This window comes from Dermacentor variabilis, chromosome 2, assembly GCF_050947875.1.
Source record: "Dermacentor variabilis isolate Ectoservices chromosome 2, ASM5094787v1, whole genome shotgun sequence".
Lineage (NCBI taxonomy): Eukaryota > Metazoa > Arthropoda > Arachnida > Ixodida > Ixodidae > Dermacentor > Dermacentor variabilis.
The window spans coordinates 49,456,668-49,482,350 of record NC_134569.1 but is presented as its reverse complement, the minus strand read 5'-3'; the positions used below and the strand labels follow the sequence as shown (position 1 = coordinate 49,482,350).

The window sequence follows — 25,683 nt, the reverse complement described above, 5'->3', positions numbered from 1 at the left end:
GATGCTCGCATATTTTCTCAGTGCAGAAGACTAGAGAGACTTACTAATAGAAAAGCCTAGATCATAGTGTGACAGCACCCCCAAATTATTATAATGTAAGAGGGCATCAAGCTCTTTGGATCAAGCACTATGGAAAATTGATTACATTACGAATGCTGGATATTGCAAATAAAAAAAGAAACATTTAATAAATAATAATACCGATTCAACTTCTGAGCTTAAATAGATGCATGGTATAACACAAAAAAATAATGCAGGTGACTTTGAGCACATAGGCTATTGAAACAAGTTTGAGAGAAAAAAAGCACTCAACTTAAGTTGTAAGCCCTTGTAATAATAATAATAATAATAATAATAGTAATAATAATAATAATAATAATAATAATAATAATAATAATAATACCTTTATAAAATTGGAGAATGAGCAGCCGATATGTTGAGATCTGCAGCTGTCTATGTCAAGGATAATAAGTTGCTTCTAGGAGGAACCAATCTGGTTTAATAGACTGTTCTAGCATACCATTATCACCTTATCACTACTGATGTTGTGATTGCTATGCACTGTGTGTATATGGGATGGCAATATTAAGGTGGTAGTGCCATGCCAAGAAATTTGAGTGACAGGAGGCATTTACTATAGTGAAACAATTTCACACAGAAACAATGCAGATCTGTTGAAGTTTATGGCATACTTATATCGACAGTATACAACTTAAGAAGAGCTTAAAAAAACACAGGAATTCTGTACGTGCAGCTAAACAGCTAAAGGAAACACATGTACAGAGGAGAAGGAACAAGAGAAGGCGCTGACTTTCAACTAAAGTTGGTACATGAACAAATATAGTATGTGCAGGATATTCCCATTATAACCTAGAAACATAAGAAACCACAAGGTGGCTGTCCTTGTCTCGTCTTCCAGACACATGTGTTTCCTTGCATTATTTAGCCACAATGAGTTCGTTTGATTAGAACAACTTTTAATGCGTCTACAAGTCCGTACAGTTTAACAATGTCAGCATTATGCACGGTGCTGCTGCTGTCCTCGCAGAAAATGTACCTTTCTTCCCGTGGCCTAAATTTGCACACTTTCCTTTGAGCCTCTAGATGTTTTTCTCGAACGTAAGCCAACATTAGATGATATAGGTACATCGCTAGTACCTGGGCCAAACTTGTTTCAGTGATTGGCAAATTCAAATGCCATTCCTGCTTCAGCATTATTTTTCAGCAGTAAACGATCAAACCCTGTTTCTTTAATTTCGCCCAGTCCTGTTAAAACGGTTCCTGATAGAACACAACGATGTGAAAAGAAATAAAGGAATACGTGAAACAGTCCCACAGCCCTTTAAGGGGTGCAAAGCTGAAAACAAAAGTGACAAAATCTGTTCGAGAACTTACTCGTGCGATTTGGGTTTCTAGAGTAACGGCTGGCCGGATATGGGGCCAGCTGCGTGGCACTCCGCTTCACCAACGCTGAAATGCCTGTTGTGGAAGAAAATGAAATAGTGTTAAAAATGCCATTACACACACTAGAATGAATTCACTGAAAAGTCACTATGACCACAATATCATACAAAGTGCACAGACACTATGCTAATCCTTAATATACATTGAGGCTACAAGTGGCCAGCAAACATAACTAAGAGATGTTGAAGTGAACTGTACCTCATCATAGAGGCAAAGATAATCGCATTCAGAGGTTAGGACAACAGAGCTACCAGTCAGGTGCAACCACATGACCCACGTATGAATATGAACAATAGGCACAGGCATACACACTTGTCACGTACAAAACTAGAAGCACAGTAAGTTGTTGCTTTTTATGCCTTCATTTTATATGAGGCAATGTGAACTTTATTAAACTCTTCTTTTTTTTTATTTACTATTCAGTTTGATCTTAACATGGTATTACTTGTATAGTATGTATAACTTGCACTGCTTATGTTTTTTTTTTTTTGTATAACCTATACTTTGTTTTCCTTGCACTGTACGGATGAATTATTGTGCTGTCCAACTGCCATGCCCTCGAAGGAGAGCAGCAGTATTGAAAATAAATAAATAAAAATACCAATGCCACCTATTCACACCTCCTTAGGGTAAGAGAGGATATGAATAAAAAGATTACTAATTGAGTGATCTGTGGTCACTGCCCACAACAGGGAAGCTGGGTCGACATGTCTGTTCAAATGGATACTCCAATACTGAGTACAAATGAGTCAGAATTCAGCAATTTGGGGACCTAAAGCTCATTGTGCAGTACATTAACACACATTTAAGTCTACAGCAAAAGATGTATAAGTCTGAGTATTCTGGGTGAAAAGTGCTCAATGCAATTCAGTGCTCAACATGAAACAAGATATAAATATGGTATTTAACATGCTCTTTTCTCATGATGCCCTTTGTCAAGATGAAATGTTGTTTCACTAATGAATTACCGAGCACTGATTCAACAGCCAATTTTTGTATAATGCTGTTTGTGCTGATGTAAAACAAAGGTGAAATATGTGCATTTTATGGGCCGGAGACAAAGTTCAGAGAACTCAGTGTTGGTCCATGAATTCATAGCCACAAAGCTCAGAAGAGAGCAGCTGAATGCCTGTTGCACTGCTGCCCTCACTACATGCACAGCTTGCTTTCAAACCTCCATAGACATGCCATGCCTCTGTTAAGATTATATTAATGAGTATGGATAACATAATTATTAGAGGTAGCTGGGGCCGGGCATACTGTACTCATAGAGGACATAGCACTAGCTAAATGTTTTGTCTTAAAACAAAATGTTCAAACATTGACATAGTGTTTTGCGTTCTGCATGAGAGTTCTTACGTCAAGATAGACATCCAAGCAAAATGAAGGCAGTGAGAAAGACTCAGGTTTCCATGTTTTCATGCTGGCCTGCTTTGGTGACGACATCATGAAAGATATTACAAGCGCGAAGCCATTATAGTATTAATTGCAGGTTTGTGGGCTATGCCATGAAGTACTCAAATGTCACCTCATTTTGCTGGTGACCTCATTTGCTGAAATTTGCTAAAGCATCTAGAACATTTGTTTAACACCATCTAGGTTGTTCTCACGATTTCACAACATACTGGTTCTGAGCAGCCAAATTGGAACGGTATGTATAAGCGAGACAACGCTAGATTCTGGAGTCATGTGTAGTTGTCCAATGATAACATGTCGGAATTTCATTATCTTTCACATAAAAAATTGCACATGTATATTCCAATGAGCTTGAATACTCCCAAGAAACTCAGATGTCTGCATCGATTCAGGTGTACAAATAAGAGGAGGTGTCACCTCTTCCAACACCAGGCATTATACATGCTACCATAAGGTGCAAGGCAGTTTGCCATGCAATTCAGAGGACATACAGTGAGAAAACATGCCATTACAGTGGCATTCTTTTGCGTTATATGCCTGCTGTACATTTTGATAAGAACCCTTCAAATTTTAACTTCAGATAGCAAATGGTGTGAAAGCAATTTTGGATGTTCTAAAATCATGTAAAATATATTTAAGTGCAGCACAAATGCTTTTTTTTTTTCTCAAGCTTAAAATTCTCACCCAATGAAGTGGGTCTAGGCGACTCTGCGTCCTTGAGCACTAACTCAAATGGAAAGACTAATCTAGCTATTACTATTCTCAGACGTCTAGGTACATTTGTTCAGTGGGGGTAAAACAAAAGAAAGAAAGGCTTGTTATTAGAGAATCAAGCTCTTTGCAAGGATTGACAGTTGATGTAGCACCCGTCTTTTTCAATGCAATGCAGGGCTTAACATTTATGTAAGGAACACAGGGGAACACTTTACACATTTATTTTTTATTTATATGATAATTTGTGTTCATGAAGTTCTATGCTGGAAACTCCGATAAGTAAGCATGAACGCAATAGTATGTCAGCGTGACAGAGAAGCCGACAAGTGCGAGCCAGGACCTGCTGAATAATTCATACAGTTGTATATATGCGCCTTTTCGATATTTTCTGTCAAAGTGTACACCAATCATTTAGAAGCTAAACAAAGGTTAGGATATTCTGGCACTGCTGACAAACCCTTTATCTAAGAAGCCTTTTTCGCACAGAGAGTTGACGGTATGCTGCATCTCACAGGCAGACCACAAATAACTAGTGGACTCGCTAACTCGCACTAGGTAAAACGCACTTATGTGCATGCATTGAAAGACACTGCAGGGCATCACTGTTCTGCAGTTCGCACTCACAGCCATGTAGCATGGCTGTGCATGTACAGGCGCCCAAATCTTTAACTGGCGTGCGCGAGCGGCGACTTTTCCGTGCGTCAGCGCCGTATGACGGGGCGAGGCTGGAAACAGCTTAGCAGACGATGGGCCCAGCTGAGCGCGCTTTGTCCGCATGCGCTTAGCCTCAGACTCTTTCCAGCCGCGCCCCGTCATACGGCGTTGACGCACGGAAAAGTCGCCGCTCGCGCACGCCAGTTAAAGATTTGGGCGCCTGTACCATAGCCGCACCACTTGCAACTGTGAACATTCTTTACGTCATCATAAACTACTAAAAAAAAAACAAATGCGCACACAATGTGATCAAAGCTTTTCAAAAGAAAACATAAGGTGCATTTAATGACGCAACTTACGCACAGCAATTTGTGGACATGCTGGGAGCTCCAACTTCAACAATTGCAGAGCTCCAACAATTGCAGATGCGCAAAATTATACTATTAAGCATAACTGCGCGCTCGTGCACGCGAGTGTGTGTGAAGTGTGCGAGCACGTGTGCGTGCGGGTTACACAAAAGAGAAAAAAAAGAAAGGCCTTTATGCTATCACGTGCGCCCCTTCTTTTGTGTGATGCGCGAAAGCGCCAACCACAACCAAAACCACTTTGAGCAAATACCATTCAACCATTCGCAAAGCGCCCGCGTACTTTCGCACGCACGCGACGACGCAGAGTGACTTGCCGAGGACCCCTCGGTTCGACCAGAAGCCAGCCCGCCTGCCCCAGCCCATCCCACCGCGCTTCCTTGCCCGACAGCAGCGTGCGGGGGAGGGTGAGCCCCCCGAGTACTCCGCGCGTTTGCTTACCTCTCGCCAAGGTTGCTGCCCCCTCGCGCGCTCGCACCACGTGACACCACGCTTCCTCCGTTCATCCTCCCAAAACAAAACAAATCAGACAGCGCGGCTGCGCAGAACCGCAATGCGCACCGGGTCGAGTCGCAAGGCCGCGCCGGGAAAGAAACGCCCGAGGCATAGTCCGTAGGTAAACAAACGGGTCACCAAACAGCCTCGCCGGACCAAAACACGCCCAGGGAGGGGAAAGCGCAGCCGGCGCCAGCCGAAACCGGCGCTCTCGCTCGATCGCGGGAACAACGAGACATTGGGCAGGACCCGCGCGCACGGCGCCGAATGCGCACTTCCCGATGGGAAACGGGGCAGCCCCGCGAAGGGACGACGGCCTTGTTGTTGTTCCGCCCGCTTATCTGATCGCAAGGCATCGAAGCGAGGAGAACGCGCAGAACTGACAGTAGTACCAGATGGTAGGCACGCTCGGTTCCGATGTCCGTTGGGTCTTATAGACGAGTCCTCCTACGAGTGGGTACTACAGGTCCTGTACGGCCTGCTAGCGGCAGCACCACGCGCTCGCACGAAATGTCAAATGTGAGCGGTCCAATTTGCCGTCGCGCAGTAATTAATATACTTCCTTATATTGACTCTCCCCCTCTCTCCAGGCCGTCTCCGTATCTCTCTCCCGCCGCCTCTTGAGCCCTGATCGCCTGTAATGGTGGTACCAGCGGTGACCTCGGCGTTCCCTTTTATAGCTTTCCGTTATCGCGTCAGCGCTTAACTGCTACCGTCCACGCGAAGCGCTAACTGCGCAGATGTGTGCTCGGGTATCGCAGCACAAGCAGGCAACCAAAGCGCAGCTTACGTCCGACGGGCAGCATGCGGTAACTAACGGCAGCGCGCCGACATGTGCATGAAGTGCATCGATTGCCATCTCTCGCACTTCCGCGTATGCGAAACAGACCCGTCCAATGTGTTGCTTGCATAATGAGCCGCTCGCACAGCCAGCAAACAAAGCACACTGCTAGGTCTCTAGGAGTGCGGTCAATAGCACACTCGCGCAACTCGACCACAAAACAGCACCGACCGAGATCTACACACCAAATCTCCAATGTCTGCTTCATAATCTTGGGGGGACAGAAGGCGTGTGAAATATGGTCCCCATATAGAGGGAGCACCGGCCCAGACTAATAAATGCAATAGTACCGAAGCAGTCTGTGAACTCTTAACGGAAAGTACCTCGCATTTTCAGCGTCCGGCAGACAATCAAGATATATAGACAGAAGCTGCAAAAGTTATGTCATAGCTGTAATCAATGGGCTAATTATGGGTTCTCCCTTCCTTGCGCCCCGTACCTCGCGAACGACAAGTGCTTTCTTTGCAAGACGCAGTACGTACGTACGTACAGAATGTATGTATGTATGTATGTATGTATGTATGTATGTATGTATGTATGTATGTATGTATGTATGTATGTATGTATGTATGTATGTATTATGTATGTATGTATGTATGTATGTATGTATGTATGTATGTATGTATGTATGTATGTATGTATGTATCATACTGTTTTCGAATCGGATAGGACCTGCACCGTCCTCAGACGTCTGATAGCATGCGTACGCAGTGTCACAGTGCTTCTCTCTGCTTCTGCATAGACTTGGGCAGCAGCCATAATTGGGATTTTATAACGTACACCGTAAAGACAGAACGTGACATCGGCACCTGGTCACGTCGAGTCTCTTTATTTAAACTGCGCACGAAGCACAGAAAAGGGTGCCTCGAGTTTGCATATTGTCCGCAGAAAACGACAGGCACCGACCCAGCCGACTGTCATGTTAAAGTTCTTCGAGGAAGTGACGTCACATTGTTCTCTTCTGAGCAACGCAGTGCGGCAAATTCTGGCTTCCTTCAGCACGAAACACCGCAACGCCAAGCACGAGTTGTCTTGGTGATGGCTACTCCAGGAACCGTGGTGTGTGCCTAAGACGTCTTAGTAAATACGAGCAATATGACGCACAGCCGGCTTTGGGACGAAGATTCAGTTTCACTTTTCCAAAAAAACGTGCTTTTTCTTTTAATGCGTTAGCATTCTGAGTGTCAAAGTAGGAAAAAGTGTATGTGTGCGAAGTGTGGGAAGCCGGTCTCGTGGTGTGTATGTGTGTGTGTGTGTGTGTGTGTGTGAGAGAGAGAGAGAGAGAGAGAGAGAGAGAGAGAGAGAGAGAGGGGGGGAATTATTCAGACTACCTTTCAAACGCACATAACTTGCGCGACGCACACACAAAGTAAACAGAACAAGTGTTTAATTTCGACAGTTTCGGCTAGTGGACTGGTCTTCACCAGGGTTTTAAAAGAAAATTCGCTTTGGAACTGATGGTGAAGACAGCAGGCAGCGTACCTTGTCGCTGAAAAGGGACGGTGGTGCCAGTGACTGACAGTTCCTAGGCACTTTGACATATTTACAGCAGCCTTATTGGCAACGATGCAGGCGCAAGGAGGCCACAAAGAAAAAAGAAAAAAAAAAGAAGCAAAAGGGGGGGGGAATGATTCGGAGAAGGGCGGTCGGAGAGTAGCGGTTCGCGTACACACCGAAGCAGGGAAGGAGAGAGCGGTCGCTGCGCAGCACCAGTGCGCGTGTCGCTGTTGTGGCTGGAGAGAGAAAAGGCAATAGGCGACGGGGGGGGGGGGGGGGGGCAAATACAGAAAGAGCCCGGACGGGAGACAGAAAGGTGGCAACTTGTGCAAAGTAACACAGTGTCACAATACACATATACAAGTGACGGCCCGTTCCGGCGATCCTTGTGCTGCAGCTGAGATTGGGGGGGGGGGGGGGGGGAAGAAACGTAGGCTGCAATGCGAGTGCGTTCCTGTGCTCAGAAAAAGAAATTATGGAGTTTAACGCGCCAAAACCGCTCTCTGATTGTATGTTGTGTTTGTTATTTATTTTGTTCTCAATATTTGTCAATTTTTATTTAGTTGCATTACATTTTATTAGTTTAATAATTAGTATAATTTTAATGACATCAATTATGAATGTTTTCACTCGTTTTAGCCATATTAGATTTTACATATTTGCATCCTCGCTTATGCTGCATTGGTATACACTTTGAAAATGGTTGGAAGTTTCAGAAGTACGGAAAACCTGCGCAGACCACGCAAATGACAAAACTGGTTCGAAAGCTGCGAGAAATCATTTTTAATATTCCTGCAGTCGCTCCCGTTGTAAAGCAAACGTGAACAGATGCGATACAAGTAGACAGCGAAAGTAGGCACTAGGTACAAAGCTATTATCGCACATTGACGAGCTTCCTGGCTGGCACGACAAGAGGGCGTTGGGTAGTCTCGAGAGGTTGTCAAAGGATGCCGAAGGTCGCTGTTCGTTCTGCCGTTCTAGGCACGAACTCTTTCGAAAATAACTGCAACCAAGTGCAGTTCCGAAGCGATCTTCTTGTGCACGTGGAGGAGGAGGAGGTGTGTCAGCCTCCTCTGCGTCATTCGATTGCGCAAAAATGTTTTTACTCGCCTCGGAGCACTGAAAGATCGTTCTCCCGAAGCAGCTGACGCAGGCAAAGAAAACACTAGTTGCAGGTACCGGACAACCTGGTCCATCATCTTACGTAAATCTGCAGATGTCCCCTGCAGTATTTGTAAAATGCGCTCACTTTCAAATAAAGTTTTATTCATTCATTCATTCACATGGGGTCGGACCCTAGTCATGGAGGAGCGTCGGGAGAATCATGAGTCGCGCGGAAAGCATGCTGATGTCAAATCTGCAGTGTGTGCTCCTAAAAGCTCACTGACGTCGTTTGCCGCGAAGTTTCGACCTTCAGCAGCGTCAGTCAAAATGCGCTCGAGGCTATCGGCTGCTCCATGCCAGGCTGTTCAAATCGCCGTCGGATCTCGCTGGTAATACGATCGATAGCGACAAAAAAAAAAAAAACTATTTTCTCTGTGACGACCTCCCGTCAAGCGCTGCAGGCTCCGCAGGCTTGTATGTGAATTGAAGCCTTCTGGGCGGCTGCGGAACTCTGGGCACACGAGGTTCCTTTAGACCAAACTCTGTTGCTCTTGAGTTCGTCCGCTGTCATAGGAAGTCAAATGAGGCGTCAGACCATAGCCTTGACAAGCGGTTACAGAGAGTCTCTGCTGCTTCTTTTGCTCCTGCAGCACGGTAAACGGCATTGAAGCATCCTCGCTGATTCCTCGCATGGGCCAAACAAGGCTATAGAAAGGTTGATAACCAATAAAGTTTCGAACTTCTTTAATACTTTCTTATATCCTTTTATGGCTGTCTTGCTGGAGCACCGAGGGAGCTTTGAACTTGTACCAGTTCCCGCAGAGTCGCCTGCACCCTTTCATAGTTCTCAACGAACTTGTCCATTGATTCATTCTTACTGTACACCTCGTTGGACACAGTGGTAGCAGTAGGGTGTTCGGCCTGGAACAATGCTGCTCACCGGCATCATTACCCGGAGGAAGTACAACGCTCGAATAAACAGTCTTCCTGTTATTCGATTCGAGGATTGCATTGGAAACATCCTTTACAATGCTCAGAGCGCCGCCGACGACATCCCAGTTCCTTGCGACCTCCTGGAGTGCCAAGTCTAGGCAGTGGTTACTTCAGTGCACAAATATTGACTATGTCTGCTAGCGTAGGTAATAACGTGCTGGAGAAAGCCATCGCGATATCGTTAAAAGGCTATATTTGAAATTTTTGGTTGAAACAGCCGATTTATAGCTCGTCTATAACTAAATTGGTGAAATAAATAAAATAGCTCAGTGAATGATAACTAATAGGCAAGGAGAGTTGAGAAAAGAAGAAACAAGAGGAAATGTAAAATAAAAAGAAAGAAGAGCTTTTAACAAAAGAAAGGGAACATCTGACTGATGGGTTTCCGTTCAGAAGCGTTACCGAAGGCTGGCTGCCGTGGAGCCAAGGTCACTGATCTGGTCGATTTTTTTCACAAGCTCTTCAAGGGCATGGTATGTACCGTCCGGGTGTTTGACTATTTCAGGTTTGTAATCTGTAGTGTTTGGAAATTTGCGTGTCAGGAGTAGTCTTTCCTTTCTTGTTAGAGGGCAGTCTATGAGCTGGTCATCGATCTCTTTTGCAGGTATTCCGCATTTGCAAGAGTTGTGATCAGTTTTGTTGGATGTTAAGAGGTAGTCTGGAAATATATGCAGTGTCTGGTGATTGCCTGGATTGTGAATCATTTTGCAGGGAAGCGCGGTGGCATGAGGGAAATGTTTCTTATCCATTGATGCGTTGTTGTTCCCTCTCCGTGTGCAATACCCCTGTCACACGGGCACCCGCGAACTCCTTTTAACTCCGTCGTCTTTATCTCGAGCGAGATACACTCGCTGTCACACGGTCGCCCTTCCGCTGAGGGAGTACTTTCGTGTCCATACTTATTGTTGTAAAAGTGTTAATTTTTCTTTGCATTAAAAGTAACGTAGCGTGTGTTTAGAATGCTTCTAATGAAATAAATAAATGTCCATGCACAATTCGGCAAACAGTTATGCTTGCTGCTGCACAATACTCTCGACCTATAGGCCGCTTGGCACCATGGTTTTTCTCGTCTTTCAGGGCGTTTTACGCGGACCCGACAGAAATGGATTGAGGCGCTTTGTCGGGCTGGAATATGCCTGTCGAGTTCGTGTAAACGCTAGCCCGTCGGACTGAACAAGCGTCGAGTCGGGCTCGCCAGCCCCGAGACTTGCGCGGGAGCAGTGGGACGTCTCGATTATAGTATCAGGACAAGGTCAAGACAAGGCATTGCGCAATGCAACCTCATCGCAGCGATAAGACCCATGAAATAGAGCTGTGCTCGACATGAGCTTAAGGTGTGCTTTAACATGAGAGTCTCCCAGTCGCAATGACGTACTCACGTACAATCTGACACATTTCCTTTCAGGCTCGGCCAAGGGTAGTTTCCCAAGAGATGAAATGTTAAATGAACGAGAGAGGAAGACCCATACGCGATAGGGGCTGCTCTAAGTAGGTCTTTCTTTCGGAATTATATTTTCGGCAAAATAGGAGGAAATGGACCAGTGATTATATATCCCCACTTGATGCAAAAAGCTTCGATGGTGCGAACCCACACCTACTCATGTGCAGATTTAGTTGCGGTATTCGATATCGTAATAGTGTAACGGAAACTTCGTAGTGTCGAGAGGGACAAGACCGGACATTCCAAGGGAACGCTAAATGTTTGTAATCCGTGCAGCAAGGAGGGGCTCCCTTTTTTTTTCTACCTAAGACTTGCTGTAGCCTTCGAAATCTTGTTACCGCTAGCAGAGTGATGCTGGGTATAAAGGAACTCACTGGTCCATCAAGTGCTGCCTCTACTATGCTGTCTGCCATCTCGTTAAGTGCAAGTCCACAATGTCCAGGTATATCCACAAAAACAGAATTTATTTAACATGATGTGGGGAATAAAAAAAGTGTAGCGATCGGTGCAATAGTGAATTATTTGTGCTTTATGGCGACATAAGAACTGACAAGTGGTCTGCGAGCAATGTTATGCCTGACACATTTATCACAACTTTGTATACGGCCAAGCACACAACTAAAGGGAAAGTAGAAAAAGTAAACTCGCCAAGACTTCCACGGCGACAGGCGTTCGTTCGAAGCCTAATTTCTCGCAGATATAAAAGTATGCGCAAGTCTATCCAATCCCCCTCGCGGATATATATATGTGCCACGTTTTAAAGGACTGAAAACCAACGACAGGAGAAACGAAAATTACCGGGATCAACTCCGATCGTGAGCATTCTTCTCGGAACAAGTTACTCAAGTTGAAAAAAAAAAAATGGCCGAGAAAGAAGGATGTCGACCAATTCCATGCAGTACAGAAATCTACGTAGGGGCCGTGTCACGACAGTAACGCAGTCATTACACGCTACACAATCAGTAACGGCAGCCGGATTCGTGTTGCAGAGAATGGAGGCAGGCTTCGCCCCATTGTGCGCTTCTAATCATTCCGTAAAACATCCATTCAGTCAGAGCCGCGCTGCGACACATAGGCGGACAACGAAGGAGCCCTTCTTACGTGGCCTCTATTCTTGTCGGCTGACAAGTCCTTTCGCTGTGCTGCACGAGTCGAAGGAGCGGTTCGTTATTGCCTGAAAGGTTCGTTATTGCGCGATCGGGGGAACCAGGTGCTGAAGTGCTCCTTCAAAGTGTTCCTCCGTTGATCACAGCGCGGCAAGACGCAACCACCATAGCGCTGCCGGTTCCGGATACGTCCTTTTCTATATGCTAATAACGCTCTCCAACCACATTTCTCGGTGGGTTCTCGGTTGGTTACAACAGGAAGAAAAAAGAACGTTGCAGAAATGTTGCCCCCCCCCCCCCCAACCCAGGTAAATGTTCTAGGAAATGAGGCGTTCAAAGAAAACGGGGAGCCCGCCCACGCGATAAAAGAGCGCGGGTCGATGGGTGCGATAAACAGCCCCTGAAAAACAGAGACGCGCGCGCACGCATTAAATGCTTCTGGCAGCCGATAAAGATATGCGCGCCGAATCATTGCAGCAACTCCCGAGAATTATTGCATCGTGCTCGCAGCGACACTATAGAGCGCGAGCCGGTTTCTCATCCGGCCCCTTCCGCGACTGAACAACAGTGAAGACTATGTGAAGGGAAAAAAGAGAAACAACGGGTCGATCGATATTCCAGGAATAAATTGCGCGGCGCGGGGCGCTCACACGACGGACCCGCCGAACCAACGCATCCCGGTCACGCCACGGCCTTTGCAACAACGCTTTCCCCGTGTGCGAACTTTAATCCTTGGGAAGAAAAAAGAGAAAACAACGCAAACAAACCGTGCCTAACGAGAAGGGGAGAGCTTGCTCGCTCCCCTGGCTACAACCGTCTTCCAGCTCCCGATGCTGCAAGGTGACCGGGCACGAAAACACGCTCCGCGCTTTGCTCTTAACTGTGACACCTTCGTCGGGTAATCCCGACCACCTATGTCCGTTCAAGGGAAGTTATACATATTTATAGAAATAAGAAAAGTACAAAAGCCGAGCGGGCAACACAGAACGCTATGCGTCGTCAGTTCATTTCGCATAATCAGCGAAACGGGGAAACGGCGACCAAGGTTACTACACGGCCCCCTATCCTGCAGGACCAATGCCTTTGTCGGGACTATGCAGGTTCACCAGAAATGGAGAGGGCTGTGTGCGTTTGTTTCGCAGTACTTGGCCTGCTCGTTTCGTATAGGTTAGAACCTCTCCCCCCCTTTCCACAACCCGTCCCCACATTATTTCCTAAAGGCAGTACTCTACAAATGCACGTGACCGCAAGTCGTTAGTGACGTCATAACATTTGTTACAGAATGGTAGAAGACGTGTAAAAAAAAAAAAACGCTTAGCTGTCACACATCACCCGGCAACGAAGTTTGTCTGTACATGTCGCACCACCCAGCAGCGGCGGTCGGTACCCGCGAGTAGGCCCTCCCCGCCATTTCACAATTGTCCGTGGTGCGCTCAGGCCCACCTGAATGGCTGCATTTCCAGTTTTCGAGTGGATTCACCGCGGCCTCTTGGCTGCTCTTCCGTGACAAGTGTGAACAAAAAGAACAGGCGCAGATACTGCTGCGTTAAGGATTGCCACAACCGCGAAGGAGATGTCGGCATCAAATTGCGTCGCTTCCCTTGAAAACCGTGGGAAGCAACCCGGCGGCTGAAGTGGATCGTCGTGGTTCGTGTCGCTCTTGCGAATTACTGCTAAACGAACTAAGATGCAAATGAAACATTTAAAATAAAAATAATGAATCCAGCAGCGGCATCCGTAAAAACGCACAATAAAGCGAAAACTCCGTAAAAACGCGTGAACCGATCCTCGCTATTGTAAATTGGTTTAGATAGTTGTTTAGATCGTTTCGCTCCAAAACAAACGCGCAGTTGTTACGTGTCAAATCTAGCTTCGTAAGCGCTCTGTGCTGGAGCTTTGTACGCGCTGTGTGTGTGTTTTATTGTTGTTGTTGTTGCTGTTGTTGTGCATTAATAAGCCAGCGTGCAGCTTCTTTCTGCGCCAAGATCAAGACGCGACTGCTGGAACCGGGCTCATTCATGCCGATGTTTTCTCGCGCTTAGAACAACAGAACAAAGGTCAGACTACACCGCAGCACACGACGAGTACTTACAAATTAGCATTTCTTTCACGCACGCTAGTGCACATTCGTTCAGCCTTCACGCTGTTTAGTCTCAGCTGAACGCTCTCTATATTATGTTTCAGCAGTGATGACCTCTCACATTCAAGCCCGGACGACAATACCAGACAGAATGTGCTCGAGGCACTTTGTCGACGGAGAAAAAAAAAGCATTTACCTGCCAATTCGCCAAAACCTCTACAATTGTGAGGTGCAAGGCACGCTCCAAATGATGAAGCTACAAAAGACATTTGAGAAACGTCCACGGCCGTATTTCCTCACTTAGGTGGCACAAAATAATTATTCGTTAACTTACTTTGTGTTTGACGTCGTAAGCATGCTTGCTTTGTTGTGACAAGCACTTCGTGACCTGCGGTGTTGTGCTGCTAAGCACGAGGTCGCGGGATCAATCCCGGCCATGGCGGCTGAATTTCGATGGGCGCGAAATGCGATCGAAAATACCCGTGTACTTGGATATCGGTGCACGTTAAAGAACCCCGGGTGGTGCAAATTATTCCGGAGTCCCCCACTACGGCGTGCCTCATAATCAGATCGTGGTTCTGGCACCTAAAACCTCCATAATTTAATTTTAGCACTTCGCTGCGATGTCTGTGCTGTTCACTTCTTTTGACACATGGTTGTAGTCGTAAATTTGACGTCCTTACTCAAGCGTCGGTGGTCCAAAATGGGCCTCGATGTCTTCGACTGCCTTAAAACCGCAATTTAGAAGGACCGACACGTTTCAAACGAGCGCCGCAACAGCATGTCTCCGTTGCAGTGGCCACCTCGGTGTTTCGCGGAGCTGACACGGTGGCGCTGCCGGCCGAGCCGATCGCTGCGCCGCCTGACCATTACAGGTAGCCCATAGCAGTACCGGTATGAAAGAACAGTTTGTACTAACGCATTAACGGGCTGCCCATCTGAAATCTCGCGAATGTTCACAGCAGTGGGATTATCGAGTCCGGCCCGCATACATTCGTCCTTTCTTTCTTGCAAGAGTTTCGACACTCCGCTGGATCCACGCTTTATATTCGTGCTCTATATCCGGCAGTGATCGGATCGCTGCTCACGAAAGCTGCACGCGCCGTTTTTTGACGCACACAAAGGTACACGGTGCAGGTTGCTAGAGGGAAAATAAATAAATCAAAAGGTGCGCGTTCGCGAACGTCTCGCTAAAGGCGCGCGTGCGACGAGCATTGCTGGACGGTGACGCACGCTTCTCCGAATCGCACTACGGAGGAGCTACAACACTGTTGCATTTTAAGCTTGCGCGGAATTCCGCTGACCACCTGGAACGGGCTGAGTGAACTTGTTCGCGCACGCGTAGCATGCGCGTCACGTCATCGCTTGCGGCGTCGGCCGCGGGGAAAAAAAAACATACAAAAAATTTAACTTGTAGCGCGCGCGCACAGGTTTTCGCGTGGTGTCGCTCGATCCCGCAACGACATGGGCGACGCCCCACGCAGCGCGACGCAAAGGCGACGCTACAACCGCGCCAACAACGCGAGTGTGATTTGGGAGAGGGACGACAAATGCATAACCGAGGCATCGTAGCGCTAACCACGGGAGAAATACACTCCCTGGATGCATACTTAGATGAACCCGCTATCTTGTTTATGGTGCGACGTCATTACGTCTTGCGGTTTTTTGGGGGCCACTCAAATTTGTTAAGCTGCGCGTGCGTGAGTTCTTTTTTTTTCTTTTTTAGTTATATCTGATTCACTAGCAATAAACTTTCAGCGTGAGTAAAAATACCTTGTGCGTAAACACAGACTCTGATACTCATTGCAAGCAAATGTCGACCGACCAAGTTGCCGACAGCTGATAACCCAGAAGGTTCAGGTGACGCACCACAAGGAACAGGGAGCCAAGGAGCTCCTGACGCTTCAAGACCCCCTTGTCCCCTTGTCGAACCATTAACTCTAGGCTGAGGCTTCCCTTGCTTGCCCACAATTAACTCTGTAGTTGTTAAAATAAACACAGCCATCGGGCTATATTGTTGTTTTTACAGTCGAATGCCTGCTGTTGTGTGAAAACTACTTGGTGTCGCAATAAATACTTTCATTAGTGCTGTATGTTACTGTTGTGAAACACCTGTTTTTTGCCTCATCATCTAACTTTGTGATTGCATGCTTTTCTTGTGATGCCAATTCTGCTGACAACACAAAGCAAGTCAGAGACTTCTTTCTAAAATATATTTTTTCATCTTAATGATCTGATTCGATTAAAGGGCCTGCAAAAAAAAAAAATGAGTACGATCGAAAAGGAAAGGCGGGGCTTTAATTTTTTCCCAGTGACTCTATTTATTGCCACGGCCTCTGTTAGTAAGCAGCAAAATGGCGAATAACCAAGCCGTCGGAATTAGCGCCGATGGCGACGTCTCGCGACGCTTGTGTTCAACCAAAGCGCGAGAAAAACACGTCATTCCTTTGCGAGACCCTTCTATTAGCAAAAGAAAATGAGCAAGGAAGATAGAGAGAGAAAAAAAAGGGGGAGGGGAAGAAAAGGCACGGAGGCCACACAGACACGCGTCCCGCTCGCTACTCTACCCAGGCAGAAGAGGGCTAACCGAGAGAAAAAGAACGGAGAAAACGCAAAATTGTGTTCTCCTTGTTACATCGCTGTCAACCCGCCGTGGAGTGGCTATGGTGTTGGGCTGCTAAACACGAGGTCGCGGTATCGAATCCCGGCCACGGCGGCCGCATTTCGATGGGGGCGAAACGCGAAAACACCCGTGTGCTTAGATTTAGGTGCACGTTAAAGAACCTCAGCCGGTCCAAATTTCCGAAGTTTCCCACCAAGGCGTGCCTCATAATCAGATCGTGGTTTTGGAACGTACAACCCTACAATTTAATTTTATTTTTCACATCGCTTCATTACGCCAGCATGTATGCGGCATACAGTCGGCTATTACGATGAAAGCGTCGCAAGATGTCACCACCAGCGCGACTTCTTGGGAATTTAATGCTGCTCCTATAAAGAAAGCCCGTTTGTACCTCCCACGCTCCCAATGTCGCATGAATATAAGCCAATATAGGGAGCGAGCTGCCAATAATATTTACTGCGATACGTGTTACCTATAGTAAACCAGGAGTGCTACGCTGGACATGATAGAATTCCGCCATACTGTCAAATTCTGTGATGACGGCGTTTTTAGCCAATCAGAGAGGCCATAGCAGCCCTCGGGGCCAATCAAAGCTGAGAAGATGGCGAAACCGAAAAACATGGCGGAATTCAACAATGCAAGGACACGGCCGAGCCAAAGGTCTCCCCTATAGCTCGGCCGTGGTTGAGAATAGCACCACAGTTCACTACAGCGCTACCGTACACGCGTGGTGACTTTGCCTTTACGCAAGTTCATTACGTTGGGTCCGCTAGCTATACTCTCGCGACCCATATTCCCAGGTCGTCGAGGAAACAGCTACACACGAAGCAGTCAATCCATGGCTTTGATGCCTGTCTGACCTGAACGCACCCTGCTAAACGGTGTCTGCTAACCTGCACACTGCTAACCACTGAAGACGCAAGCTCAGAAAATGATTATAATGTATAACGCGTACGAATGCACACTTCTGTGCGCGTCGTTCCATGCCGCGGCGCTCCTTAGATGTTTATGAATACACTACCTGGCGCTAAGCTAAATGCTAACCGGAATTGAGGCGCCATGTAGGACCCGGATTGTACACCGCAGGAGGTCATGTATACTAAAGGAGCCCAGCCGAGTTTCACAGGAAGCCGCTCATCAGTGGGCAACTCGAGAACGCCGATACCGAAAGCTGACTGTCGCGTTTTTTTTTTTTTTTCACAGATGCAAACATGGGGCGCTATAACGCAAAACTATTCCAAACTTTTCTATTCCAATTCTGCTATCAGCCCTCCGCGATTGGTCAAAAACTTTTTTGGACCCCCCCCACTTCACCTGTCTGTCACGCGACGTCACGAAAACCGCGATACCTCCCCATCTGATATGATGTGTACACACTTATTATGCATGATTTGACCGAGAAGAGAAAAACAGTTAATTCTGATTCGACGCCTTTTCGCAGTTATCCCCCGGCTACTGGTAAAAAATTTTCGGGCTGCACCCACTTTACCTGCCTGTCATGCGACGTCACAAAACCGCGAAAACTCACCGCGTCAAAGTGACGTGTACGCATTAAAGATGCATTAATATGCCGAACAAAACTGAATTTTCTTCTGAATAGGTGCAGGCTGCCCCGTTCCGAAAGGAATAAAAGATGGCTGCCACCGATCGCTCAGGCGCTGGCTATTCGCACCTGCCGGAGAGCCTGTAATAAAACTTCTTGCGTGGCCGTGTAACGTTTTCGAGCACTTTCGGCACGTTTACGACCTCGTTCTGCCAACTCTTCTTTGCTGAGGATCCGTTTTAGCGTCATTCTCAACCTTCCGTTGCATGCCGCTGCGATTTTCGACCAGCCACCGCAAGCAAAATAAGGGAAAGCGGACCAATCGCAGTCGCCGGGACCACCCTCTTCATCCGGTTATCGATTTTCAGTGCACTGGCTCAGCGTTCTGCTCGCCTCTTGTCAGCCAATTAGATACGACAAGCCGCTCAGTGTTGACAATGTTATTCGTTTTTCAAGCAAACAAAAGTGACCTCCTATAAACGGGGAGAGCGGTTGATTGGTCTGTTGACAAACCCGTGGGTGACCGCCCGGTGCTTGCGTCGGTGGCTACGCAAATTTGACGTCAGGAGATTGGAATAAAAACATATTGGAATAGTTTTACGTTATAGGGCCCATGGTATACGTATGCCTTGCATAAAAATGGGATGAAACACGATTCGCATCGAATTTCGGTGCTGTCAAACAAAATATACGAAGGCATCAACCAACCATATGACGTGTTATATGACTCGTGCTTCTTAGCAGTTCACGTCAGTGCCAATGAGGGCCGCTAGTCGTCTCCTCTTTCGGCGTTTCAGAAATAAGTTGTGACTCTAGACCGTGGAAAGGGGCGTACGAGTGATCATCATGCGGCGCAGTTTACAGCATACAGGGTCCTGAACATTTGGCTGCATGTGTTCAAAGAAAGATTTTGCACTCACCACTGCGCCGTTCTCGCTCAAATTTTGCAGAACGATCGCATTTTGTTGTCTACTTCATTTAGTATAACACTTGGCACGATTAGTCACCTGTTTTTAAAGTAAAAAATGACGAACTGCTTTCGCCTATGGGAGAAATAGCGTCTGAAAAGCCGGCCCTGGCACAGACTTGTGCCGCCCTCTGCCGGCAGCGGCAGGAAGGAGCTTCTTCGCAGACGAAACGGCATCTTGAAATGGGCCGCTTAGCGACAGCATCTCCTTCCTGCTGCTGCCGGCAGGCGGCGACACGAGTCCGCCAGGGCCGGCTTTTCAGACGCTATTTCTCCCATAGGCGAAAGCAGTTTGTCATTTTTTACTTTAAAAACAGGCGACTAATCGTGCCAAGTGTTATAATAAACGAAGCCGACAACACAATGCGATCGTTCTGCAAAATTTGAGCACGAACAGTGCAACGGTGAGGGCATTTTTTTTTTTTTTTAACACACGCAGCCAAATAGTCAGGCCCCTGTACCTCCGAAAATAAAATTTAATTTAGTCCCCCTTTCAGTACGATGAGAGCGATAAATGGGACAAGAAGGAAATCGCGTAAAGAAAAAAGATTGCCCAGCACAAAGACCATTTACGAGTCGGACGCCCCCTTACAAACGCAGTTGTGCCACAAGCATATAGATCAATGCGCGGCTTGATACTGCGCCAAGGACTCATCTTCCCTGCGCAGTGACCCCCCAGCTGTATATGTCCGTTTAAGAAAAAGAAAACGCTCCAGCATATAGAGTTGTGGCGCGCCTTTCGTCAATTCTTATAAAACACGTTTTCTAACATGTGCCCAGTGGCCCATAGATAATTCGCCGTCGTGAAGTGTTCGACGACATGATCAGCATTCGGAGGTTAAGGTTAACGTGAACTCCCGCCTGAATGGCGACAAATTACACGATCGCTGATAACAATTGTGGAAGTATTGGAGACAGGAAATTGCAAACAGCCTCCAGCCTCACAACTATGTCCACAACCATCGCCCTTTCCGACTTTCTGCAACTGACATATGGCAACGCAAGACCTGCGGAGTATAGCGGCCAAAGTATAGTCGCCAAGAATTTGCTGCTGTCGAGACTATCAAGCGCACTAGCTCTATTGCAACCGCCACCAACCTTTATGTGCCTGCATAGATAGTGAAACCAGCGCTACAAAGAACGCGAGCGCTTGATTTCACTCCTACGACTCTGGAGTGCGCCGAATCGGCCGAGTGTTCCGGTATCTTGCGATAACAAGGAAGGACTCACTCAGAATAGAAACAGGCCCAGCCGTAGACAAGGCCCTCGCGACTTGGCGCGTCGCGACAAGAGAAATGAACGAGCGAGGCGCGTGCACGCAATAGGCAATAACGCTCGATAATGTAACAAACACACAAATCGGCGAGGCACGAACAGAAGCTCCGCGTTCGTCTATTCTCCGTACCCCGCCATTACCACGCGCTCCGCGCGGGGGAAGCCGCGCGGAAAGATGCACCTGGCCATGAGAAAAACCGTGAGTGCTGCACCGCGCGAAGCCGGCATGGTCCGGAGGGTGCAGCCGAGTTTGTGCAGCGCGTTCATTTCATTCCGCGAGAACACATAAACCGCAAAATAATAATGGTCGATTGCAACAGCAGCAGCCGCGATGGGTGAATAGTCTGCGTGCGTGCGTGCGTGCGTGCGTGCGTGCGTGCGTGTGTGTGTGTGTGTGTGTGTGTGTGTGTGTGTGTGTGTGTGTGTGTGTGTGTGTGTGTGTGTGTGTGTGTGTGTGTGTGTGTGTGTGTGTGTGTGTGTGTGTGTGTGTGTGTGTGTGTGTGTGTGTGTGTGTGTGTGTGTGTGTGTGTGTGTGTGTGTGTGTGTGTGTGTGTGGAGAGAGAGAGACACGCGCGCGGTGTAATGAGCGATCGGTCGTGGCGCGAAACTGCTGTGGCGGTTCACTGACTGGTGTTCTTAGAGATGCAGAGCACGAGATCGGCCAGGTTCGTATTCCGGCCGCATAATGGAAAAAAAATGAGAAAAAAAGCACTTGCGCACACTTTGTACCATGCTTTGGCTTCAAGTTAATCTTAGAACCTAAGGTGATCAAAATCCCTGGCCCACCATGCAGCCACCATGAAGCTTCTATCATAGCCATCTACATGCGGCCTCTGGAAGGTCACTTCATCGTTAGTGCTATTTTAAGCTAAAAACATGACTCAAGGAAACACTGGCAACTCCAGAAGAAGCGCATCATCCGCCAACCTCTAAGGAGGAGGGGAAACGTAGTGTTATGGGAAAGCAAAACAATGGAATCGCAAAGTCTAGGGAGGTATAGGAGTGTAAAACAATGAAAACACAAGTTTTCAAAGCGTCTGCGAATGCTTCCTACGTTATTCTATCGCAACGGCCTGTCGCTGCTGTCGTCTGAAGCAACAGGCCACCCACCGCGGCATTACTATACATATACCACAGCTGCAAGACGTACGCCGTGGATCGTGCAAGCGGGGCGGCAGCTGACGGCACGATTATGGGCTCACAAGGTGCCCGAGTTCCCGCACATATGGCGAAGGGGAACGCCGCAAAACCGTTGATTCACACGGCGTACTGAACCGCCGGTTCCACCTCGCGGATCGAGCGCTGTAGGGTGCGTTCACATCAGCCGCACGGCAACTTGCCGCACGACGTTTGCCGCTCCCCGGCCGAAGGCGGTTTCGCTAGCGCGGACGCAGCCTAGCGGAACCGAATCCCCTCGCGCGTCATTACGCGCCATTCATGCCCCACGTAAAAATATGCTATCCATGAGCCATTGAATGTGTACAGGGATCCACCGAAATTCTGCGCATCTGTGCTAAGCAAGGTACTCATATATCAAGAACGCACATACATTCACCTTTCTAACTTGTAACCCCGACACGAGATGAGTAATCGCTGCTCGAAAACAAAATTACACGTTCCCCCTGATGCTGCTCGCGTGCGTAAATAAGTCATTCCTTCAATCTCTTCCTATCCGGAAATCACAAAGCGACCTCGAGGTCCGTTGTTTTCTTCCATGTAGCGCTGACCGCAGGCCGGTGCCCTCCTCGTCAGCGCGCGCACTTGCAAGTTGCCCTCGATAACTCGACAATATTTCCCGGTGTCCCAAAGCGAGTCGGCGATATCCCCCCCCCGAATAAAAAGAAAGAACAGGAACACACAGACACGGAGAGTGCATCTCTCTCTATATATACATATGTGTGTGTGTGTGTGTGTGTGTGTGTGTGTGTGTGTGTGTGTGTGTGTGTGTGTGTGTGTGTGTGTGTGTGTGTGTGTGTGTGTGTGTGTGTGTGTGTGTGTGTGTGTGTGTGTGTGTGTGTGAGAGCGATCGTCGTGATCGGTCGTGATCGGTCGTGATGAGCGATCGGTCGTGGCGAGAAACTGCTGTGGCGGTTCACTGACTGGTGTTCTTAGAGATGCAGAGCACGAGATCGGCCAGGTTCGAATTCCGGCCGCATAATGCAAAAAAATGAGAAAAAAAAGCACTTGCGCACACTTTGTACCATGCTTTGGCTTCAAGTAAATCTTAGAACCTAAGGTGATGAAAATCCCTGGCCCACCATGCAGCCACCATGAAGCTTCTATCATAGCCATCTACATGCGGCCTCTGGAAGGTCACTTCATCGTTAGTGCTATTTTAAGCTAAAAACATGACTCAAGGAAACACTGGCAACTAACTCCAGAAGAAGCGCATCATCCGCCAACCTCTAAGGAGGAGGGGAAACGTAGTGTTATGGGAAAGCAAAACAATGGAATCGCAAAGTCTAGGGAGGTATAGGAGTGTAAAACAATGAAAACACAAGTTTTCAAAGCGTCTGCGAATGCTTCCTACGTTATTCTATCGCAACGGCCTGTCGCTGCTGTCGTCTGAAGCAACAGGCCACCCACCGCGGCATTACTATACATATACCACAGCTGCAAGACGTACGCCGTGGATCGTGCAAGCGGGGCGGCAGCTGACGGCACGATTATGGGCTCACAAGGTGCCCGAGTTCCCGCACATATGGCGAAGGGGAACGCCGCAAAACCGTTGATTCACACGGCGTACTGAACCGCCGGTTCCACCTCGCGGATCGAGCGCTGTAGGGTGCGTTCACATCAGCCGCACGGCAACTTGCCGCACGACGTTTGCCGCTCCCCGGCCGAAGGCGGTTTCGCTAGCGCGGACGCAGCCTAGCGGAACCGAATCCCCTCGCGCGTCATTACGCGCCATTCATGCCCCACGTAAAAATATGCTATCCATGAGCCATTGAATGTGTACAGGGATCCACCGAAATTCTGCGCATCTGTGCTAAGCAAGGTACTCATATATCGAGAACGCACATACATTCACCTTTCTAACTTGTAACCCCGACACGAGATGAGTAATCGCTGCTCGAAAACAAAATTACACGTTCCCCCTGATGCTGCTCGCGTGCGTAAATAAGTCATTCCTTCAGTCTCTTCCTATCCGGAAATCACAAAGCGACCTCGAGGTCCGTTGTTTTCTTCCATGTAGCGCTGACCGCAGGCCGGTGCCCTCCTCGTCAGCGCGCGCACTTGCAAGTTGCCCTCGATAACTCGACAATATTTCCCGGTGTCCCAAAGCGAGTCGGCGATATCCCCCCCCCCCGAATAAAAAGAAAGAACAGGAACACACAGACACGGAGAGTGCATCTCTCTATATATATATGTGTGTGTGTGTGTGTGTGTGTGTGTGTGTGTGTGTGTGTGTGTGTGTGTGTGTGTGTGTGTGTGTGTGTGTGTGTGTGTGTGTGTGTGTGTGCGTGCGTGCGTGCGTGCGTGCGTGCGTGCGTGCGCGTGCGTAGTGGCGCGAGCGAGCGAGCGAGCGGGACACGACGGAAAGCAAGATGAGAAGCTATGCAACGCAGACGTGTAGCAACGGTGAGTCAATGGCGGCTCCTATTATAGCAGGCTGACGACGACGACCGGCAAGCAGACGAATGCGGCGGCGGCGCACATAAGGGGTTGGTGCGGGGAGGAAACGCGACAGCGCAGACGGAGCGCGCACAAGGCAAGACAACAGGAAGGCGGCGAAAATGGAGACAAGAGCATTCAGAGAAGCCACGCGTCGTCGACAAGCGGACCTCCTTCCACCTCGGCGGCGGCCTTCTTTTACAGACGCGCAAGAAGAGATCGGGGGGGACCGCGGGAAGAAAGAGGAGAGAGCCGTCGCTGGGTCGGCGAAGCAAACAAAACGTCAGCAGCAGGTCCCCAGCGAGTCACGCGCGCGCGATCTCAAAACAAAAGCGCAGCGGAGACGCGACGACGCACTCGGCGTAGTACGCACAAATATAGTATACGGGGCGCTGCTCGGATGACGCGGGCAAATAAAAACAAGACGCCGACACTCGCAGCCAGCCATGCAGCCAGTAGACTGCGGCCATGACGCTCTGCGTCGGAGGCACACGTATATCATACGACTCGCACCGGTGAATACGATCAAAGCTCAGTGCGCCGAAATGAGGACGTGTTGGTTAGCAGAAGGACGCCGCCGCCGCCGTCGCCACATCTGTTCATTTCCTTTCTCCTTTTTTGATTTGCTTTTGATTTCTCTCGTTCGTTCGCATGGGTGCGGGGACGGCTGCGGCCCTGCAGACTTGTTAGTGCATATCAGATTGGACCGCGCTTTCTGCGTATCGCACCGCAAGCGCGCCGGCACGGTGCGCGTATATCATTTCGGTCTCCGGGCGTGTAAACGCGCCAGTGCTCGGGTGAACGAAAGCAAGACACGTTAGGAGCGCAACTGTTGGCAAATAGGCCACGAGGCCAATAACACACCGCGAGTTTATGCAGTCGCGAGAAGCTTCCTCGCTGACAGCTCAAGATGGCGGCACCAGATACTGGGACGAGGCGGAGAAAGAAGGCAGACTTGTTCCCACAGCGATCGGCGATGGGGGGACGTGAGCGGGTCGAGTAAAATCATACACCGCAGTGTGGCGCGGAATTCGCAGCCCAGTTAGTAGTAGAGCAACAGTGGTATATAGCTGCTGAAGCACCTCTCCTCGAAGTGGTCTAATATTTATGCTCCAGCGACAGACGTCAGGAGAGTATACGCTAAAGCACCCTTGTAGATATCGCTGTAAAGCTAACTGGCAGGAGGGGCAGCGGCAAAATTTGCGACATCGCACGATTAACCGACGAAGCACATGCCCGAGATTTCAGACGAGTTCTGGCGAGACGATCCGGGCTGCTCACGTGCTGCAGGCTTCCTACGCAGAGTTGCGGTTTATAGTGATGTACAGTACATACAGGATCAACGCGCCAGCGAGGGACCATCGACGGTGGCTTCTATAAGAGATAAACAGGGATTCGCTGTGATCACAGAATGTGTATACCGGAACAGTATGCGTATACCGGTTCTGTATAGGTTAATCACCCGAACACGGTCTCCCTATGCGCTCCAC

General features: G+C 48.3%; 1 protein-coding gene across 4 annotated transcripts in view; it reads right to left on the bottom strand.

The window, feature by feature from the left end:
* LOC142571809 (insulin-like growth factor 1 receptor) overlaps positions 1-25,683 on the bottom strand; it is a 216,552-nt gene that overhangs the window by 76,004 nt on the left and 114,865 nt on the right. For all 4 annotated transcript variants that reach the window (XM_075680435.1, XM_075680437.1, XM_075680438.1 and 1 more), the window contains one exon: positions 1,396-1,479. In XM_075680435.1, coding sequence (XP_075536550.1) covers positions 1,396-1,479 — 84 coding nt within the window. The remainder of the gene's footprint in view (positions 1-1,395; positions 1,480-25,683) is intronic.